Below are 21,701 nucleotides of genomic sequence, written 5' to 3'. Positions count from 1 at the left end.
TCAAAGGTTGAAAATGTCACACTCCTGCAATTTTAGTGCTCAACTGGTACTTATTTTATTGACTCTGAGGTGGTGAAAGGCAAAGTTGACCTCAGCAGAATTTGAACTCTGAATGTAAAGACAGATGAAATGTTGCTAAGCATTTTGCCTGGCATGCTAATGATTCTCCCAACTCACTGTCTTACACCTTGAAATATTAAACCTCAAATATGGCTCTAAATTCAGCTTAAACCCTAACCCTACTACCTTGAATGCTCATAAAAACATAACCATACATAGCTAGGAGCTGAAAAAATTTCAAGCAAGCTGAAAGACACCACTTTTCAAACTTGATTCACAATTAGATGGGATGCTTCAGTGTCGTTAAATGAGAAAATGGCTGACACTGGATATTAGAATTGGACTGAGGACCTAATTTACCAAATATTTACGTTTACTTTTAAATACTCACCTGTTATTTGAAACTATAACAGTAGATTATTTTATTAATATCATTATTATTATTATCATTATTATTATTATTATTATTATTATTATTATTTTTATTTAGACAGAGGAAGTACTCATAAACCTTACAGGCCATCTGAAACAGATAAAGTTAATCTAATAATCTTTAGTTTGAAGTCATTATTTGTAAGGAAAATGTGGGCTGGAAATGTTGGAGAATTACAGTTCTGGGAAGATAGAATTTATGATGTTTAGCATAGATTCCAGGCTAGAGCTTGGTAAGGCTGGTTAGAGGAACAAATATGTATGGGCTGGATTGGTGATACATGGCTATCTAGCTCAAAATTAAAATCATTGTAATGATAATATAAGCAGTAACACAAATATACAATGAGTTGGTGGACATGAGGTAGTGAGTTGATGAGTGTTTCTGAAAGTCATGGGTGCTGTGTTGTTTTTAGATTATATACCTAATCATTTGATGGACTAACTACAAGTGAAAGTCTACTCAATCGAGGATGGTTTTGGGTCACAAACAACAAATTTTTTTATTTGAAATTGCACTTCTATACCGATATTATTTTCACAGAGGCCAGATCATATACCATGTTGAACTATCAGCATCAGTTAGCATCTTCACCAACCTATGTCCTTACCATCACACCAACTCTTCAAGTACGTTTCACTTCCAAACTCAGTCTTTATTCACTTTATTGTCTTAATACTGCCTAATCAAAATAAAACTTTTTAACATTCCTATGACACGACAATCCATGCCTCCCAAACATTCCAGTGCTTAGAGCATTGGAACTCTGCTAGTTCTGTGTCAACTCATTTTGTCAGTGTATGTACTTCACTTTGGAACAATCTGAAATAATTAAGCAGGCAACAAACCTGCTCTCCTTAATTCTTAAATTTCAAAGATGGCGAAGATGATTGTAGATGACCTCCTCTTTCAGCAGAGCTTGAATCTCTCTCTGTTTCTCTCCAGTTTCTGTAGAACTAGATCTACAAGAGGCTTGCTCTTCTATATCAAACACTTTGTTATCATGAAAACCTTCTATTGTATCTTTCATGAGAACTAGTAAGTTGCTCACATATGTGCTCTGTATAGCTACCAACTCCTCAGATATAAGTTTCCTGTTAGACCACTGTATTGCACAATATACAAACTACTCTCTCTCTCTCTCTCTGTTTCTCACACACACACAATGTTAGCAATCCCCTAAGTTCAATTATGACGCCAATACTTTTCCATGTGTATATTAATGACTTCCTTGCTCTTATTCACATGCAGATAATGCTACTCTTCACCCCTTAACATTCCATAGATCTAACCTGGACACCTCCCTTAGTCAGTAAAACATTACCTCCTTAAAACAGACACCTCAAATGCATCCATTCATAGAGATGTGCTAACATAGTCACTTTCAACAGGACAAAAATGCAAGTAACACACATACCAAGGAAACATGCAGAACAGGTTCAAGGACCAAAATCTGACTATAAATGATACATTTATATAAACCTGTATTTATTAAATTATATCTAAATAACTACATATTGAACCAATTTATTTAATGTATCATGTACAAATCCTTTAAGTAATTATGATATCACTAACTGACCAAGTGCTGTCAATAATAAGGGCTAATTGTAGTATTTTATATATAAATAAGGTACATGTTAATCACACATACATTCGCATACTTCCCTTGTACGTGCACACACATATACTCATACAGAGTTGAAATGCTGATTTTTTTCACCCCTTCCTTCCTTCTTTCCTTATTCATCTATCACCCTTTCCTTTTTCTCACTGCTATTACTTTCTCTCATTCCCTCTCAGTCAGGGCTATTACTCTCACTACTTCTCCTTCACTGAATTACTATTTTCTCTCCTCCTCTGTGTCCAGCATGATTCTGGATATATATATATATATATATATATATATATATATATATATACACACACAAATATATAAAAACACTACGCTCATTATCATATTAGGAAATTATAAAAGATTGGTTTTCAATGAATAACAACAGCATCACAAATGTAATTATACACAATATAGTTACCAGATACAAATTCTATTATATATCATAAATTTACAATTACATTTTCTCTGATAATTTGTCATGGAGACCACACACCCACACATACATATGTGCACGTACACATACACACACACACACATGCACATGCACACACAATATTGTCAAAACCACATTCTAAAGATAAGGAATTTCTGTTCAGAACCAGAATATAACTTAGTTGCAATTATTTTGTTAACAGTCAGCAAAGAACAAATGTAACCCACTCTAGAGTATTGCTAACATATATAGTGCAATTAACATTGCTACACAGACACACATACATATACACACACACATATATATATATATACATATATATACATATATACGACGGGCTTCTTTCAGTTTCCGTCTACCAAATCCACTCACAAGGTTTTGGTCAGCCCAAGGCTATAGTAGAAGACACTTGCCCAAGGTGCCACATAGTGGGACTGAACCCGGAACCATGTGGTTGGTAAGCAAGCTACTTACCACACAGCCACTCCTGCGCCTAGGATATGTGATATAGTTTGCAAGGAAGGAAGAGCTTGATGAAATAACATGTGGCAAATAGAAAGAAAGGTATAGGGCATGGCAGAAATCTGAAGCATAATAAAATGGCATCACAAATGAGAATTATTTGAGTTATAAAAGGCAGAAACAGAAAGCTATAAATTCATTTGTCCTCATAGTTCTGCATTCTGCACAGAAACAAATAGAAACGCCATTAAAACAAAAACAAATTATTGAAGCCAAATCCTTCTCTGATACAAAATATGATATAGAGATCCTTTGGTTGTTTTTAACTTTCAATGAGAATATCTCATCAATGTCATAAAACTAAGTAATTCTTCAAACTACTTCAACTGTGACAGTCCACAACAAACAAGCAGGCACAATTGAATTGCTTCGATTCAGTGAACAGATGAAAACAATATGATAAGAAGAGAACTATGCATTTTCGAAAGGATATAATCAGAATAAGAAAATAAATAAATAAAATAATAGTAAAAAAAAGATCTGAAGATTAAACAACCCCAATTCTCAGGAAATCATTATGTGTGTATATGAGTGTGTAAATATATGCAAATATATATATTACGAGAGGGAACCACTGTTATATCTGTGTGTGTGTGTGTGTGTGTGTGCTGCTATGTGCATTAATACACACACACACACTTGTGTATGTATGTATGTGTGTGTGTGTGTATGATGATGATGATGATGATGATATATATATATATGAGGATACTATAACAAGAAGATGGAGGATAACAGGCTTTTAATAGTAGGTGACATTTGTTTCTATGCCACATTCTAGCTTTAAGTTGCTGAGTTTATATTCAAAACCCATTATAAAACATTCTTTATAATAATTATACAGTTGAGTGCTATTCAGTAACAGCCATATACAGGCACTTTATCAAGGTGGATGAATCTTATGTAAAGAGGAGTTCCACATGAGTATTTTGCCCAGGAATAAACTCCAATGTAGGATATCATGTTCTTGTCAAATGATGACATAAAACCTCTTATATGCATATTATGAGGTTTTCACCCTTATTATACTATATATATATATATATATATATATATATATATATATATGGCTTTGCTTTTGTCCTTTTGCCGTAAGGAAACCACTAAGTTGGTTAGCCACATATGGTGTTTGAAGTCTAATGCCACACTACACACAATCAAGTGAAAATAGTTGAAAAGTTCACACCATATGTCAAGGGATCAAAACAATGTAAACTATGCATAGCTGAAAGAGCACAGCACACTGCTAAATTCCAGATCTGAAATTTTCAGCAGACCTCAACATATGGATAAGTTCCTGTTGGCGAATTGGAAAATATCATCCTCTCTGGATTGAGCAGCTGTATCACAAACTCTAGGCCCCTGTCCATTTAGCCTTATGACTTAATGGTTAAAAGGGACATTACTCTAATTCTCCACCTTTTTTCTTGTTTCCTTTTCCTTTCCTGGTGTTTACAGCCTTTCACCTTTTACATCTACTTTCTTCTCACCTTCTTTCACATTTTCTCTTATTCTATCGTCTTGTTATAACTTCTTATGCCATGTGGGCAGAGCCTGGAGATTGCATGAAAGTACCAAACATGTTATAAAATTATCATTCAACATCCATTTATTCATCCATGCTGGCATAAGCTGCACAGTCTGACAGGTTATGATAGGGCTAAGGACTGCATCATGCTCTAATGTCTACTTTGACATGGTTTCTACATACACAGGCATGGGTGTGTGGTTCAGAAGCTTACTTCGCAATTGTGTAGCTTTAGGTTCAATCCCAATGCACAGTACCTTGGGCAAATGCCTTCTAATATAGCCCTGGATAGACCAATCCCTTCAGAATGAATCTGGCTGACACAACTGTGTGGAAGCTTCTCATACACACACACACACAGATTTGTTTTAATGTCGAATAACAATAAAAGCAATTTAACTTTAAACGCAAGAGTAAATATTTATCATACATCCAGAAGAACAAGGGACGACAGAGATTCTGAAGTTTCAGCCTGCAAGCATTCATCCATAAAAAGCAAACAGGCTGAAACTACAAAGATATATGAATCCATAAGGGCAATGCCCCAGCAAGGCCACAGTCAAATAACTGTAACATATGATAGACAAAAGAAGATATTTATATATATATATATATATATATATATATATATACATACATGCACACACACACACACATATATATATATATATATGTATGTATGTATATATACACATATTTACTTGGAAATGGATATATATATATATATATATATATATATATATATATATATATATTTATTTATATTTATATATACAGACAAATGATTGAAGAAAAAACTCCACAGAGTGAATTGTAGTAAAAAATATAAAAGAAAGGAAAATGCACAAAAATTTTGTTGGAATATATCTATATCTATACACACACACACACACACACACACACACACACACACACACATATGAAATAAAATACTTACTCAACCGCTTTTGCTCATGCTAATCATGACTATGTAGTTATGATGTTATAATTTCCTGTTATCATAACAAGTTTTCATTCCGAAGCATGAAATTATAACATTACCACTAACTACTTAGTCATGATTAGCATAAACAAAACCAGTTGACTACATAAATATTTTATTTCAGAAATATATACGTACATACATACGTACATACATATGTACACACACACACACACACACACACATATATATACACACACACATACATGTCAGTGAACTGATGTATAAATATAAAACATCCACAGTAAGTTTAATTATTAACACATCATTAACCTCCAAAATATCATTACAATGCAGTAAATCCCAGTGGAATAAACTTGATGCATATATGGAATTGACAAAAATGATCACTGAGAACAGCATATTTAAGAAAAAAGCACCAATGCATATATTTCACACATATGTCATTTAGTTGTGCTACACACACACACACACACACGTGTGTATATATATATATATTATATTATATGTCATCATCCTCATCATCATCATTTAACATCCACTTTTCCATGCTAGCATGGGTCAGACAATTTGTTGAGACAGATTTTCTATGACCAGATGCCTTACCTGTTTTCAAGTAAGGTAATATTCTCCATGACCAGACATGTTTTCATGGAAGATCACAACTGGCTTCTTTCAGTTTTTGTCTGTCACTCTCCCATGCACTGCATCTACTTCTCCCCTCACTCTCATGCAACCTACACACACACACATCATCTCGCTCTCATCCTTGTCTACTTTATTATTGTTACTATTCTACTACTCTTCACTGCTTTCTGTACTGTCAGTCATCACCTACTCTCCCCTACTTTTCACCACATCTCATATGTATCAGCAGTCCACCATTCAATACATCTACTCCTCAACCCAACCTGATCTCCACAGTCTTCACTTACACTCTCCTACCTTCACACCAACTCATATACATTATCAACAACCCATCTATCCTTGTTTTTCATTCCATACACGCACCCCCATACACCTTTCTCCATTTCTTACCTACCCTCACTTACTCACCCCATATACTCTTACAAACTCTACCCATCCTCACACTCAGTTTTTCTGTTCCCACTCACTTTTGTTCACCTTCTTGTATCATCAGGATCCACCTTGATACCACATCTCTGCTATTTTATCTCTCCTTCAAGCTCCACTCAAACTACTCTCATTCACTCTTCAGTAATGTAAGTAACCGTGTATCTCATCTACAGCAAGAGACCTGTTCTATTCTCTCATCATTTAACCTTGCATCTCCAAGTATAAAGCCACCTTCCTCTCTTCTGCAGTCCAACTCAGTCAAAGTGGTTTTAGACTTGAGAACTGAATGATGTACTGGTGTCACAGAAAAAAGCACCAAGCACATGATGTAAGGCATTTGGCATTAGTAAGGGCATCGAGTCATACAAACCATGTCAAAGCAGATAATGATGCATGATACAGTAAAAACTTGTCAAACTATCCAACCCAAGCCAGCATGGAAGACAAACATTAAAAGATGATGATGATGTAGCTACATAATTGTAATCACAGAAAACTTAATGCAAGTACAATGTACACATTTCCTAAATCATATTTTCTTTCTAATAAATGTTATTTCCTTGCAATGCTTTAAAGTTTGTAGCATTCTTTTATCTCTCCTGTTTGCTGTTACCTTGAACAATATGAACGATAAGCAATTATTTTCATTTTGATCAGTATCTAAAGATGCAAAAATCACATTATGGTTATTCCATGTTCTTGAAGAAAGATGAAAACACTGGTCCTAATTGTAGTGAGTCTTGTATTTCTGATCCGTGAAGAATGATATATTTTTCAATTAAAGAAGTAGTACATTAAATACATAACATTTTCAAGTTACATTCATAATAAACCATTGAAATGATTTAATAAATAACTGAAACCTATTACAAATTTTACCTTGAAATGAATAGATTTTGAAACAAAAATAAGTTACATAGAAAAAAGTGCTGCCTAAGACTGACATATGTAAGTCAGAGAGAGAGAGAGACAGTGCTCTAAAGCTGGGATGTGAGCAATTGAAGAGTTAGAGATTGATGTATTTCAAGAGAATATACAAGGATTTTGCAATTTGGAAATAGTACCGAATGAAATGAAGAATATAGGTAATATTTTATAAAGGAGAATAAACACATATGAATATGAGTGCAGTAAGTAGTTTGTGAAAATGTGAATCTATTAAAAGCAGTTGGAAAGGAAATGAATGAACTAATGTATAATGAACAGCCACAACTTGATGTTTTATAGCAAGTAAAGCTTTATTCATCAATCACTCTTCTTGTAAAAGTGAGTAATGATGCTTGTAGTTAAATGAACACCATCTTAAATATAAGATCCGTGCTTTATCAGAGTAATAATAAGGCTGAATTAATTACAATGGTGGTGATATCTTGTTGGTACCTCTAAATGGTGGTATTTCAGAACTGTCAGGTGTTTATTTCTGTTTATGAATGTTATATGAGCTAGAGCTATAGGTCTGAGAATTCTAATCCATCCTCAGACACAGTCAATGTCATCCTAAGATATTTCTCTGCCACAGGTGAAAAACACCATTAAGGAGAGTCCCTAGTTATGCAGAGATGAAATATGTCTTTACTATAGGTAAAAGAAGACACACACAAAAATATGCAAGATAGAAACAAAGGCAAAAATAAAGGTGAAAATGGAATATATGATGAATCTTAATACAAACTCCTTATTAAAAAAAAGTTTGACTTTTCTATAAAAATTTCCATGTAGAGATGGTGTTAGAAAATCTCAGTGTGAAATATGAAACATAAAATACACTATTACCTGAAGGTGTATTCTTGGGAGTATACATCCAAGTTGGGTTAGCACAAGGAATTCCCCAGAACATAATTGAGTCAAGGAAAAGATGAAATCTAAAATAAGAAAGGCTGTTAGTGATAGAGCAAAGAAGGGGGGTTAGAAAGCTTTTAGTTTGGAGTAAAAAAATACACACTCAACTGGTCATTTACTAATATTATGATGATATGATAAAAACTAATTCCAGTTGAACTACCAAAGTAACAGGTGTAAAATTTCCATCGTTGACAGATTAATAAATATTCATGAGAGATATTAGCAAGCCGGAGTTAAATGCTTCTCAGAGAAAAATTAGAAATCCAAATACTGGTGGGGATGGTTATGATACTCAAAATTATAAATTCCTTAAAATGCCATAATGAAATAATTGTATTTAACCAAAAAAAAAAAGAAAAAAAAATTCATATAATGTTGTTTGATAAATAAAAGCAAACAGTAAAATTTTAAATGTATACCATATTGTGATAGAAAGAAGCATAAAAATGTTGTTCACCCTTTCAAGACATGAAGAAATATATATATAAACTTACTACTATTCCTCAGTATCATATTACACACACACACACACACACATCATCTGGCATCTGTTATCCATGCTAGAATGGATTGGACAGTACAGGAGGATCCAATAAGCTAGAGAACTGCATTGAGCTCCAGCGTCTGTTTCGGCATGATTTCTGTGTAATTTGAATGACATATGTCAGTTAATCAAAAAAGGTACACCCACTTTTACATTACTTTAAAGACAACTCTTGCACGCATGCGCACGTGTATGTGTGTGTGTGCATGTGTATTGATATGTGTGCAGGTGTGTATGTGGTGGGTGTCTATTATGCATAACTGCACAAAATGGTCTATATAAGAAATGACAACTTTAGTCAAGGAATGGACCACATTTTGAAACGAATCTCAATCAAATTAAAATGTATACAATGCTTACAAAAAAATGAGTCAACCAGAATTACAAGAGATCAGAGCAACGAATTAAAGAAAAAAAAAAAACATTCCAATGCAACTAGAAACCCCCCCCCCCCCCCCCCCAAAAAAAAATGTATTCAGTTCTCATATTATTTTCAGGCAACCAAAACCAAACCAGGTCAGCAACTACTGGTGGAAACAAGCTCAGCTGTTGAAACATTGCTTCCTTCATCCACAGTAATTTCTGCTACATCAATGACCAATTCCATTGTCACCTTCGCTGCTGATGTTGACATTTTATGAACGAACATCCACTCATTCCACCACTACTGTGACTACTGCCACCATTAATACAACCACCACTACTACTACTACTACTACTACTACTACTACTACTACAACTACTACTACTACTACTAATGAACTCTACGACTCTTACCTCCACAATTAATGCTGTCTTCTTAGATAGGATCTACAAGGAAATCATAGTTAAAAAAGGAGAGATTAACAGAATATTTTCAAATCCCTGCCCTCTGCTCACTGAAACTTGTGTCAATCAGTGAAAGATCAGCAATACTAGAGATCAAAATAGTAAAGAAAGAGAGAGAGAGTGAGAGAGAGAAAGAGAGAGAAACGGACTCTGTAAATACTATGCAGATATGGAATTTCCAGCCAAAAATTGTCAGCCGATGACTATTGCCAGTTGTGAGTTCAGTTCCTGGAGAGGGCTGTGTGTTGTGTTCTTCAGCAAGACACTCTATTTCACATTGCTCCAGTTCACTCAGCTGTAGAAATGATTTGCAATATCACTGGCGCCAAGCTGCATCAGCCTTTGCCTTTCTCTTGGATAACATCAGAGGTGTGGAGAAGGGAGGCTGGAATGCACAGGGGACTACTGGTCTTCTGCAAAATAACCTTGCCCAGACTCAGTGTCTCAGAGAGAAACTTTCTTGGTGCAATCTCATGTCTCATTCATGACTGAAGCAGGTCTTTACCCCCCCCCTCTCTCTCTCTCTCTCTCTCTCTATATATATATATATATATATATATATATATATATATATATATATATGTATATATATATATATATATATATATCATTATCATCGTTTAACGTCCGCTTTCCATGCTAGCATGGGTTGGACGATTTGACTGAGGACTGGTGAACCAGATGGCCACATTAGGCTCCAATCTGAATTGGCAGAGTTTCTACAGCTGGATGCCCTTCCTAATGCCAACCACTCTGAGGGTGTAGTGGGTGCTTTATATATGAAACGCGGAGTAGATAAAACAGGGCACTGACAGATTTTTCTGCAAAATATGTGTCTGTGTGCGTGCGTGTGTGTAGGGATAGGAGGTTATCTAGTTCTTGTATTTGTTTATTGGTTAGCTTTTTCATGTTTATTATTGCCTGTATGTGTTATTTCTGGGGTGTGGTGCTTACATTTCTTGCAATTGTAGATGTGTATGCGTGAGTGTGTGTGTGAGTGTGTGCATGTAGTGGTCTTGACTGTTTGGGTTTGAATTTGTTTATCTTTTTTCTCTTTAATTGTGCGTGAGAGTATGCAACATTTTTTAGTTGAATGGGTTTATCTGAAAAAGTAATTAAGTGGGTGTATATTAGCTATATCTCTAATGAACAGTGCTCCGTGTTTCTCTGTTGATCCTTATCATATATACCTCCATATTTCTACACTTTCTCTACTGCATTTCCACTTTTGTGAAATTATATTTTCCTCTGTCATTTTTCAAAAAGGTAGGGTGTGATTTAAGAGACCTGGCTGTTGTTTCTAGGAAACCAAGGAACCACATTGAAGTTCCCTTGCTGACTCAATGACATGATAATCGGTGGTGGAATACCAGTTTGTGATGATGTTCAGGATTATTGGAGTAGTCTCACAGTTGATATCTAGATTGCCTGCTAGTGTTCTGTTGTCTATGCCAATATTCTTGAGTCAAACCTACTGAATTTCTGACCAGACTTCTCTTTTAGAATAAATGATTAGGGATGTATTTTAAAAATATAAAATGTCTTATAGCTCTGAAGGTCAGATGCCCATGAATTGGTGAGGATGATATTCAAGGGTGTCATGGCATCACTCAGCAAGACCTTTGTCAGCCACTCTCCAGCTATCTATTTAAGGCTGTATATGGCTATGGTGCGGCCACTTTTGGAATTTGCATCACCAGTCTGGAACCCCTATCTTGCTGATGACATTGACCTCCTGGAAACTGTCCAGAGAATTACAACCAAGCAAATACCCTCCATCAGGCATCTACCACACTCTGAATGCCTTGCTTCCCTGGGCAGAGATACATTGAAGCTCCAACGCCTGGCAACTGACTTGGTAAACACCCACAAAATTATTAACCACCGCATCAACAACCACTTTGAGCTCCATGCATCTAACACACGTGGGCATGCCTACAAAGTCAGAAAACAGCACAGCTCCCATGACTTTCGCAAACGTTTTTTCACACTCAGAGTCGCTGAAGCATGGAACAAACTACCTGCATCAGTTGTTTGTTGCCAAGACATTGCATCCTTTAAAACCTCCATGCTTCCTGAAATTCACCAACACTACACCTGATATCCCTCCGCCCCATACACATGCACACATGTATATCATGACTCATACACTGTTCACTTTCCTGACATTTGTACATAGTTCTATCTACTGTACATGCACCCTTGATGAGTTGTAGTGCACCTGAGCACTGTACACAATAATTTCATTATTATTATTATTATTCAAAAATATATAATGGCATGGCTCACACTGACATGTAGTCACATATTTAAAATAAATATACAAACACACATTTGACACTTATGTACGCACACACACACACACACACACACACACAAATTGAACACTGCTATACAGAGATTTAACTCAAACATACTGAGTACAGTATAACACATTATAAACTTGCTGAATGTAGACAATAGACGCACAAACACATTCCTTGACGCTATTAAGTTAAGCTTTGCCTGAGCCAATTCTGGCTGAAACTTGTCAAAGTATATATATATATATATATATATATATATATATATATATATATATATATATATATATATCGAGATACATAAGTAGATAGACAGACATAATCACAGTACACACAAGCACAGATATAGGAGCACCGATTAAGAGAAGTATGTAAATAAAAACAGTTCTATAGACATGTAATATACAAATACTGAGACACAATGATGATGCCAAAACCTCCAGTCATGACCCCCACATTAAAGATTATGGGGTGGTTTTTATACACAATTTATAGGTATATATGTACAAACATTATATAACATTATGTCCATATGTCTGTAGATATAGGTAGAGGTGTGGCTTGCTTCCTAACCATGTGGTCATCGATCCAGTCCCACTGTGCAGCAGGCTGATCAAAGCCTTTTGAGTGAATTTGGTAGATGGAAACTGAAAGAAGCCTGTTGTATACAAACACACACGCACACACATACATGTATGTATGTATTTGTGAGGGTTTGTGTGTATCCTTGTCTTGACATCATGTGATGGTTGTAAATGAGTATCATTGTCGTAAAAGTGGGTTTGTTCATTTCCAGTCTTTCATGGGATGCATATCTAGCTTTGAGAAAAATATTACTTTGCTTGGAAACAGTCGAGGATTGGTGACAGGAAGAGCATCTGTCTACAGAAAATACATACGCACACATAGACATACACACACACACACACACAAACATATAGTCAAATCGTCCAACCCATGCTAGCATGGAAAGCGGACGTTAAACGATGATGATTATGATGATATATATATATATATGTATATATATATATATATATATATATATATATATATATATATATATATATGTATACACACAGATACACATATGCATGCACACATATATATGAATGCATGTATATTTTCTATATACATACATTCATATGTATACATCTATGTATGTGTATATACATGCTTGTGTGTGTGTGTGTGTGTGTGTGTGTGTGTGTGTTACACTGACACGTCTTGACATTGTATGATAAACGTAAACTAGCATCAACATCATAAAAGCAATGCCCTTCATTTCCATTCTCCTGGCTTTGGGGAAATTCTACCTTACTTGGAAACAGGTAAAGGTTAGCAACAGGAAGGGCATCCAGCCATAGAAAATTAGTCTCAACAAATTCTGATCCATACAAGTATAGAAAAGAGATACGAAAATGAAGATCGTGTACACACATTTATGTAGACATATGTCTGCATAAATATGTATATAATTGCGTTGATATATGTAAGCAAACGTGTGTATATGTGTGTGTGCATACATATATACACATGCACATATGTATAAATATTTACACATATGTAAGTATATATACACACGCACGTGTGTGTATAGATCTATGCATATACGTATACTATATATATATATATATATATATATATATATATATATATATATATATATATATATATATTATACATACATACATACATACGTACGTACGTACGCACGCACGCGCGTGTATGTATTGAAATCAGAGGAGGATGACATATAAAAGACATCTGCAGGCACAATCCATAGCCATTATTTGTTAACAGCCCACGCACCTGCTATGACAATATGTTCAACTCCTTGCAAACACCTTGATGTGTTAGAGACACACCCAAACAAAATTACTGTTTGAAGAGTATTTTTACATTTGCTCAAAAGTAAATCTGAAACACATTAAAATGCACTAAAACGTCCTCCTTTCAACCAACACTATATTGCAATGAACAGGAATTGTCGCACATCACCCCTACCTTACTTTATAGGCCTTTACGCAATACATGACACCCTCAAAGATCTAACATTGTGTTGCATAAAGAACTGTGGAATTTGGCTGTTTATTTTAATGAAGCATGACAATTGTTACGTTCGAGCAGAACTAGTAGGAGCTACTCGAGAATATCTCTCTGAGTTCACAAGCACATATGATATATACAGATTTATTTGCAGTTGTCATTAGAAAAGGAAATCACACTGGAAATAAATCGAAAAGAATAAGCTGGACATCTTAACATATAACTAGAATTATATTGACGAACGAAATTTGATTTAATGTAATTCCTAATCAAAGGAATTAGTTTTACCTTGGCACTCAAAAAGATAAAAGCAATATATTTTACGAGTGAAAAAAGATTCTTCGATAATATCATTTTGTGTTATTTATTTATTTGTTTTAAGCTAAAACAGATCAATATTAGAAAACGGTTGGAATAAATCAACAAATGTTTAATATTCATAATTATTACAAATTTTCGTACTATACACCTAAAATTGTTCCCAGTAGTACAAATTTTCTTTAGAAGGATATAGTTTTTAAGTCAATTCTCGTACAGGCTTGGACGTCTATGTGGTATGGTAAGGGCCACTTTAGCGGCATTGTTGGCACCCAAGCAAACCACTCTGCTCTAGGCTGAAGAATGCCACAACATACATAGATCAGAATTGAGCCCTTAGACACGTGGGGCCTCCAGAGTAATTACCCATGGGCCCGTGCCTTAAGACAGATAAAAGACGACTGACAGAGCAGGATTTGAACTCAGAACGTAGAAGGATTACAATAAGAAATTTAGTCAATCATTCTACCCCTTTTGTCACTCAACTTTCAATCAAAAGAAGCATTTTCAAAATTATTTAAAATATAATTAATGATGTTTTGTTTTTTTAATTGTATCTATGAAATAAATCAAACGTTATTGTGTGCAATGTGTGAAGACAGCTTTCTATATATGTATGTGTGTGTGTGTATATATATGTGTGTATGTATTTATATATATATATATATGTGTGTGTGTGTGTGTGTAAAGAGTATATATATATATATATATATATATATATATATATATATATATATATATGTGTGTGTGTGTGTGTGTGTGTAAAGTGTATATATATATATATATATATATATATATATATATATATATATATATGTATGTGTGTGTGTGTGTGTGTGTGTGTGTGTGATCATTTTAGAAAACTAAAGACATTAGTTTCAGCATGAAAACAACTTTACACTAAAAACAAAATATTTGAAATTAATTTTGTTTAAAAGAAACTGACCTAGAAAAATGACAAGATTATTGCTGTCTACACGGATTTACTATCAGGTAGAGAGTTTTTACATCTGGAATTTCAACAATTAACGTCCATACTGTTGATTCTAGTGGAGGAATTTAGAAAAGGAGAAAAATTATCTATTAAATGATCAACTAGTTCCGAATCACTTGATTGAAAATATTGTATTGAAGTAGAGCTAATATGCTTGAAGTTTTTAATTTAGACACCTGTGACATAATTATCGATTAAGAGAAAATAATTTTAGAAAATAAAATAGATGCAAATAAACCGAATATAATACCATACGTTTTGAAAAAGAGTCAAATGTCACCTAAAAAGAACAACAAAAAATGCAATAAAGTACGTTACATGTCGTCGAAGATTGGGGGAAATTGTTTCGCAACACGACTGTCATGTTGCCATATATTGATATAAAGATCAGTGTTGAAAAAGAAAACAAAAAAATATATGAGTGATAATATTAATGATAATCAATATTCGATCTCGTACTATTTTGAAATATAAGTTAGGTGTATGAAAGTTGAAAGATATGTACAGATATGGAGATAGAGATACCAGTTCTTTAGTTATAGATAAAGCCGATTTAAAATATGAGGTTTTATTTCCGAGTGATTGAATAATGTATGTATATATGAATAAACTATAAGTTTAATATAAAAGAAAATCGTACGCAACATGAAGCCAATAAATATGTTTACATAGCTAAAAGCACCAAGCTGTGTGTACAACTATATATTAGAAATGGTTAGGAAGAATGAAAAGGTATGTAGAAAATATTTGTCAATTTATTGGTGGAAAAATAAAGCCCTTAAAGCGATACCTGGCTTATTTAGGCAAATTAACTTACTTGCTTTAGAAGTGAGTTATTCCAGTTTTTAATGTACTTTTTGCTGTCTAATATCTGTGCCACCGATCCAAAGGTGTTTTATTGCCGAGGTCTGTGGACAGCGCAACAAGTGGCGGCAACAACAGCAGCAGCAGCAGCAATAACGACAGCAGTAGCAGCGGCAGGGGGGTGGGCGTGGCTTCGCTAATGTTGTCATTACTAAAGATAGACGCGTGGAACTTTAAGATTTCTTCCGCTCTGTTTACAATTTCTTCGTTAGTTCGACTATAAGTGGCAGATATTGACAATTAATCTAGTCAGGCGTTGAAATGATTGAGCTTTGACGTAAACAACACGTCTAGGTTTGAGAAATACCCTTCGTGACAAGACAATAATCACTGGAATCTGTCATGAAAAAAATAAAGTATTTTGAATGTGAACGATGTATAAAAAAGTAAATATCTTTATTTACGGTTTTAAAACGGAAAAAACAGTGAATTGAGTGAATCGGTAGAGCATCGTGCAAATTTCTTTGTAATACTTACTGTTCATTACGGTTTCAGTGCCAACCCCAGTCAGATGAACTGGTATTCTTTCGGTGCGTGAACACAAAACGAAAGTGGAAACATTACTACTATTCAGCAATGTCCAGGTGAATGGATCGAATAAGCACCTTCCCTCCTCTTCCTTTTTCCTCAAAATTCTCTTTGGATTTGTCTGTTTTCATCGACGAAATTACGATTTTATTAAGAATCAACTTTTCAAATTTTTTATTCCCCTCACTCAATTTTCAGATTATAACTTCTTTCGAAATTTTTTTTTCTTCATCCTGAAGAAAAGTCTTTTGTTTTCAAAATTTTAATTATTCATAGCCAATTGCTTTCATTCATTTCATGATCATAAACCAAAAGAATGCAGGTGAATCTTACCACTGATCCTTTGAGATCAATAAAATATAATCCTTTCAAGTACTTGATTGATTTAATATCCATTTAATGTACTCTAGATGTGAATGGAAACATAACAGAATACTAAGTCCTTTGATGGAAGCATGCCAAGTACCAGAACCTTTTGGAAAATTGCAAGAGGAAGGGATAACAGTCGTGGCTATTCCAAGCCAAAGTTGGCAGTAAACAGCACTGAATTAAGTATTCAGCAAAATAAGCATGTGCTTAGAGCATCAAGGGAATGGCAGCGGAGGAAATGGTGAATGGTGTACAGCACAAAAGAAATCACTTTAACCCTACTAAAATAATATTTGGGATGCCTTATATGTACTAAGTATAGAAGCAATTGTGTTACATAAGATTCATTTTGAGGATTTGATCAAAGAGTTTACAATTAAAAGAAAAAAGTAGATAACTTTTCAAATATATTTCGTTTTTGGATTTGGTTTGCAAGATTCTTTATGTGAGTTCTTGTGTTGAAGCATATTCTATTGTGTCTGGGGAGAGACATTCCCTTTTAGTGCCTTATAATTTAACACACTCGCTGGTAAAATTTCCACTTACTTCTTTTTTATTTTTCTAAACTTTTTGTTGCGTCTTGCAACATTTTCAATAGTTTTGACTCAAACATAGATAAGGTGAAAGCATACAGAAATAAACAGTATTTGTTTCATTTTGAAAACTAAAAATTTATTCTATGATGTATTATTGTTTATATTTTGTCGAAATCGAAATCGAACCAAATTCAACGACTGGCATCCATGCCAACCTTCCTTCATTGGACACTAAACTCTGCTTGCGAAGACCTGTTGGGGCAAGTGAAATCGTAACTGTACCAAATTTGATGACTGGCACCCATGCCAGTGAAGCGCTAACAGCACCATCTGAGCAGGATCACTGCCAGAGCAGCTGTCTGGCTTCCTAGGAGAATTCTTTCAACAATATTGGTAACTGAAAGAAACTCCTCATGCATATATAGGTGTGTGTGTGTGTGTGTGTGTGTGTGCGTGTCTGTGTTTGTTTTTGTCTTCCACCACCATTTGAGAACCAGCATTAGTTTGTTTACATCTCTGTAACCTAGCAGTTCAGCGTTAGATATCGATAGAATAAGCACCAAATTTAAAAGAATTATACGTACTGGAGCTAGTTCATTTGACTATAGCCATTCAAGGAGGTGCTCCAGTATGGCCACAACCCAATGACTGAAACAAGCGAAAGATTCATACCAGAACCTCCCATGCTGAGAGATGGATTCAACACCATTTAACGTCCACTTTCCATGCCTGCATGGGTCGGACAGCTCAACAGGAGCTGGCGAGCCAGAGGACTGTATGAAACTCCAATGCCTGCTTTGGCATGGTTTCTATGGTTGGGTGCCCTTCCTAATAACAGCCAATTTACAGACTGTAGTAGGTGCTTTTTTTTTTATGCAACAGTGGCACTGGTAAGGTCACCAAGTAACTCACTCGACAAAACCCATCAACCGCAAGGAAAGTAGTACTGAGCGGGGTAGCTTTATGTCCAGTGCTGGGGGGTTTCAAGAATGTTAGAGTACGAAGTGTTAAGAGGTTTAAAGTATGATACAACCCACTTGAGTACTTATATTAACTACAGACAGGAAAATGACAAAAGTCAGCACCAGTGGTGGGCTAAAATTGGCAAAGTAAAGAAACATCTAAACTAAATACCAAAACCAGTTTTGCCTCTCACTCCCACCACTCACACACGCACACACACACACACACACACATACACACACACACTTTACAATAAAATAAACAATGAAATGGATATTCAGTGACACAAGAAATCACAGGTAAAGGTATGTGCACTCAAGTGTGTGTTACATGTGAGTGGGTGGTTGTGGTGGTGGTAGATGGTGGTGGTGGATGTGGTGGTGGTGATGGGAGTGGTGGTAGTGCATAGATACATGTGAAAATGCCTGGAAGTCAAACTAAAGTTAAAGCTATCGTTAAGAATCTTCATTTTAAAAACAAAATAAAGGCAGTAAACTGACAGAATCTGTAGCACATCAGTCGTCGTCGTCATCGTCGTCGTCGTCGTTTAACGTCCGCTTTCCATGCTAGCATGGGTTGGACGATTTGACTGAGGACTGGTGAACCAGATGGCTACACCAGGCTCCAATCTGATTTGGCAGAGTTTCTACAGTTGGATACCTTTCCTAACACCAACCACTCTGAGAGTGTAGTGGGTGCTTTTACGTGCTACCGGCACGAAGGCCAGTCAGGAGGTACTGGCAACAGCCACGCTCGAAATGGTATATTTTACGTGCCACCTGCACAAGAGCCAGTCCAGTGGTACTGGCAACGAATTCGCTCAAATGTCTTTTCACGTGCCCAAGTGCCAGGAAGGCGATGTTGGTAACAATCATGCTCAAATGGTGCTTTTTACGTGCCACCGGCACGGAAGCCAGGCAGCTGGTGTTCTGGCAACGATCACGCTCGGACGGTGCTCTTAGTGATCTACTGGTACAGATGCCATCATGATTTCGCTTTCATTGATTTGAATTAATCAATATTATGTTGTAGTTTCAAGATTTCGATGATGTGGTTGTTTATTTTTTGAGTAACATTGAGGTTAGATGTGAGAGGCCAGATCTAGCCAATTTGAACATAAAATAGAGAGACTATTTAGGGTGGATATGGCAGGTTTAAATGCTAAAAGGTTAATAAAACTTGATATCCTCTCAAAACATTTTGTAATTGAAATTCAATGATCTGAAAGATAGACAGCATTTCTCATACACAAATGAAATGTAAACTTATATATCTATGATCCAAGTATCCAAGTCAAGAAGAAGAGATTTTATCTTGCAGTTTTTTTCGTTTTGGGTGGCTTCATGGAGACTGGAGACTAGGTACACCAATCCCAGTGCTTTATATTATGAGTTCAAATCCCACTGAGATCAACTTTGCTTTTCACCCCTTTGGGGTCAATAATATAAAGTATTAATAAACTATTAAGGCGGTCTCTAGCCAGTTTGAATATAACACAGGTAGAATACTTGGGCTGGATATGACCAGTTTAAATGCTAAAGGGTTGTGAATTTTCAGGTGTTTTCCATGCATTAAGTTTCCATCTCTTTTTTCTGTCAAATGCTTCAACTAAAAGTTCTCTGAATTTCTAATTGTTCTATGTGTCTTTAAGCCTCATATTTTCATTCTCCAGACAGTTTTGTATCTCTTTGTCTGTCTAGTTCTTATTTTAAAATCAATAATTGCTAATCAATACATACTTCTGCAGAGAAAGACTTGCATTCAAATCATCAATCTGTGTTGTATTCTGGTGAGAATATATTAGATCTGACATGTGTGTCCACTCGATTGATAGATGATCAGGTGGGTGGGCGGCTGGCTGGCTGGTTTCTTGAAATTAATGCTTCAAAGTCATTAGCATCACAGAAACCTCTTTCTATGAACCAAAGCCATCACTCTGTGTAAATCTGTATGGTGCTGTCCAACATAGCTATTGAATTCACCAGCTTCAACACTGAGGTCATTGATATTCATCATTGAGTTAGTCTGCAAGAAGGCCATGTAGAATCAGTCTTTCCGTTCAGTTTCTTGCCTAGATAATGGAGTATGTGTGGGAATAAACTCCACTGTCCAATCATCCTCCAAGACTAGTCTAAGCTTAATTATCCTTGCACTATTCAGTAATAATCTGTAATAATCCTGCCATTTGTTCTGATTACCTCAACACCTCAGACACATCTTCACTATCTTCTCTCTCTCTCCCCCCCCCCCAACTGGAGTAACCATGTATCTCCTTTATATCAATGAAAAAATCCAGTGAAATCTGTAAAAGTAGAATCAGTATATCCAGTGGTAATCCAGGTGGGGTGCTGTTATGTAGATGAAGAGAGGTGCAGAAAGTTCAGGAAGTGGTTAAGATATGCAAGTCCAAAGAGAAGGAATTTAAGGCAGGATAAAACTGGGGTGCCATGCTTGATCGCTAAATCCACAAGTTTTTTTTTTATCCTTTCTCTATTTATTTTCTCTTATTCCTTTCTGCTGAAGAGCATAAGCTCGAAATGTAAAAAACTTTTACATTTTCTCCATTGTCAGACTAATACTTGTTGTTCATACACTTGTCTTCCTCTTTTGTTTTTCAATAAATTTCAACTATCTCTTCTACAGCAAGACACCTGTTTCTGTCCCTCTGTCATGTTGTACCCTCTCATTACCTGCCACCAAGCCACCTCCCTCAATACTACTTCACCTTGTGTTGAAGGGTTTTGTATTGCAAGTCACTTGTTGACCTTACCAATGCTGGTGCCACATAAGAAGCACCCAGCACACTCTGTTAAATGGTTGGCATTAGGAAGGGCATCAAGCCATAGAAACCATGTCAAAACAGATAGAAAAGCTTCACACAGTCTTCTGGCTCCTCAGCTCCTGTCAAACCATCCAACACATGCCAGCATAGTGGAGATTAAATGATGATGA

At 35.4% G+C, this 21,701-nt stretch overlaps 1 protein-coding gene across 6 annotated transcripts in view; it reads right to left on the bottom strand.

The window, feature by feature from the left end:
* LOC106877025 (ras-related protein Rab-27A) overlaps window positions 1–20,999 on the bottom strand; it is a 35,410-nt gene extending 14,411 nt beyond the window's left edge. Inside the window, exons 1-4 of one of the 6 annotated variants that reach the window (XM_052974866.2) lie at window positions 16,831–18,567; window positions 16,307–16,690; window positions 9,778–9,810; window positions 8,388–8,476 (exon numbers count right to left, since the gene is read on the bottom strand). Coding sequence is in view for 2 of the 6 variants with exons in the window: in XM_014925804.3 (XP_014781290.1) it covers window positions 8,388–8,451 (64 nt within the window). In the remaining 4 variants the exon portion in view is untranslated. Of the gene's footprint in view, window positions 1–8,387; window positions 8,477–9,777; window positions 9,811–16,306; window positions 16,691–16,830 lie in introns of those variants that run through there. The other 5 variants (XM_014925804.3, XM_089337605.1, XM_052974867.2 and 2 more) reach the window with 5 other exon arrangements.
* Between the last annotated feature and the right edge of the window lie 702 nt (window positions 21,000–21,701).

This window comes from Octopus bimaculoides, chromosome 19, assembly GCF_046866305.1.
Source record: "Octopus bimaculoides isolate indiv1 chromosome 19, ASM4686630v1, whole genome shotgun sequence".
In the NCBI taxonomy this organism is placed as follows: domain Eukaryota; kingdom Metazoa; phylum Mollusca; class Cephalopoda; order Octopoda; family Octopodidae; genus Octopus; species Octopus bimaculoides.
The sequence above is the reverse complement of the archived record's forward strand: the minus strand, read 5'-3'. Positions and strand labels throughout refer to the sequence as shown.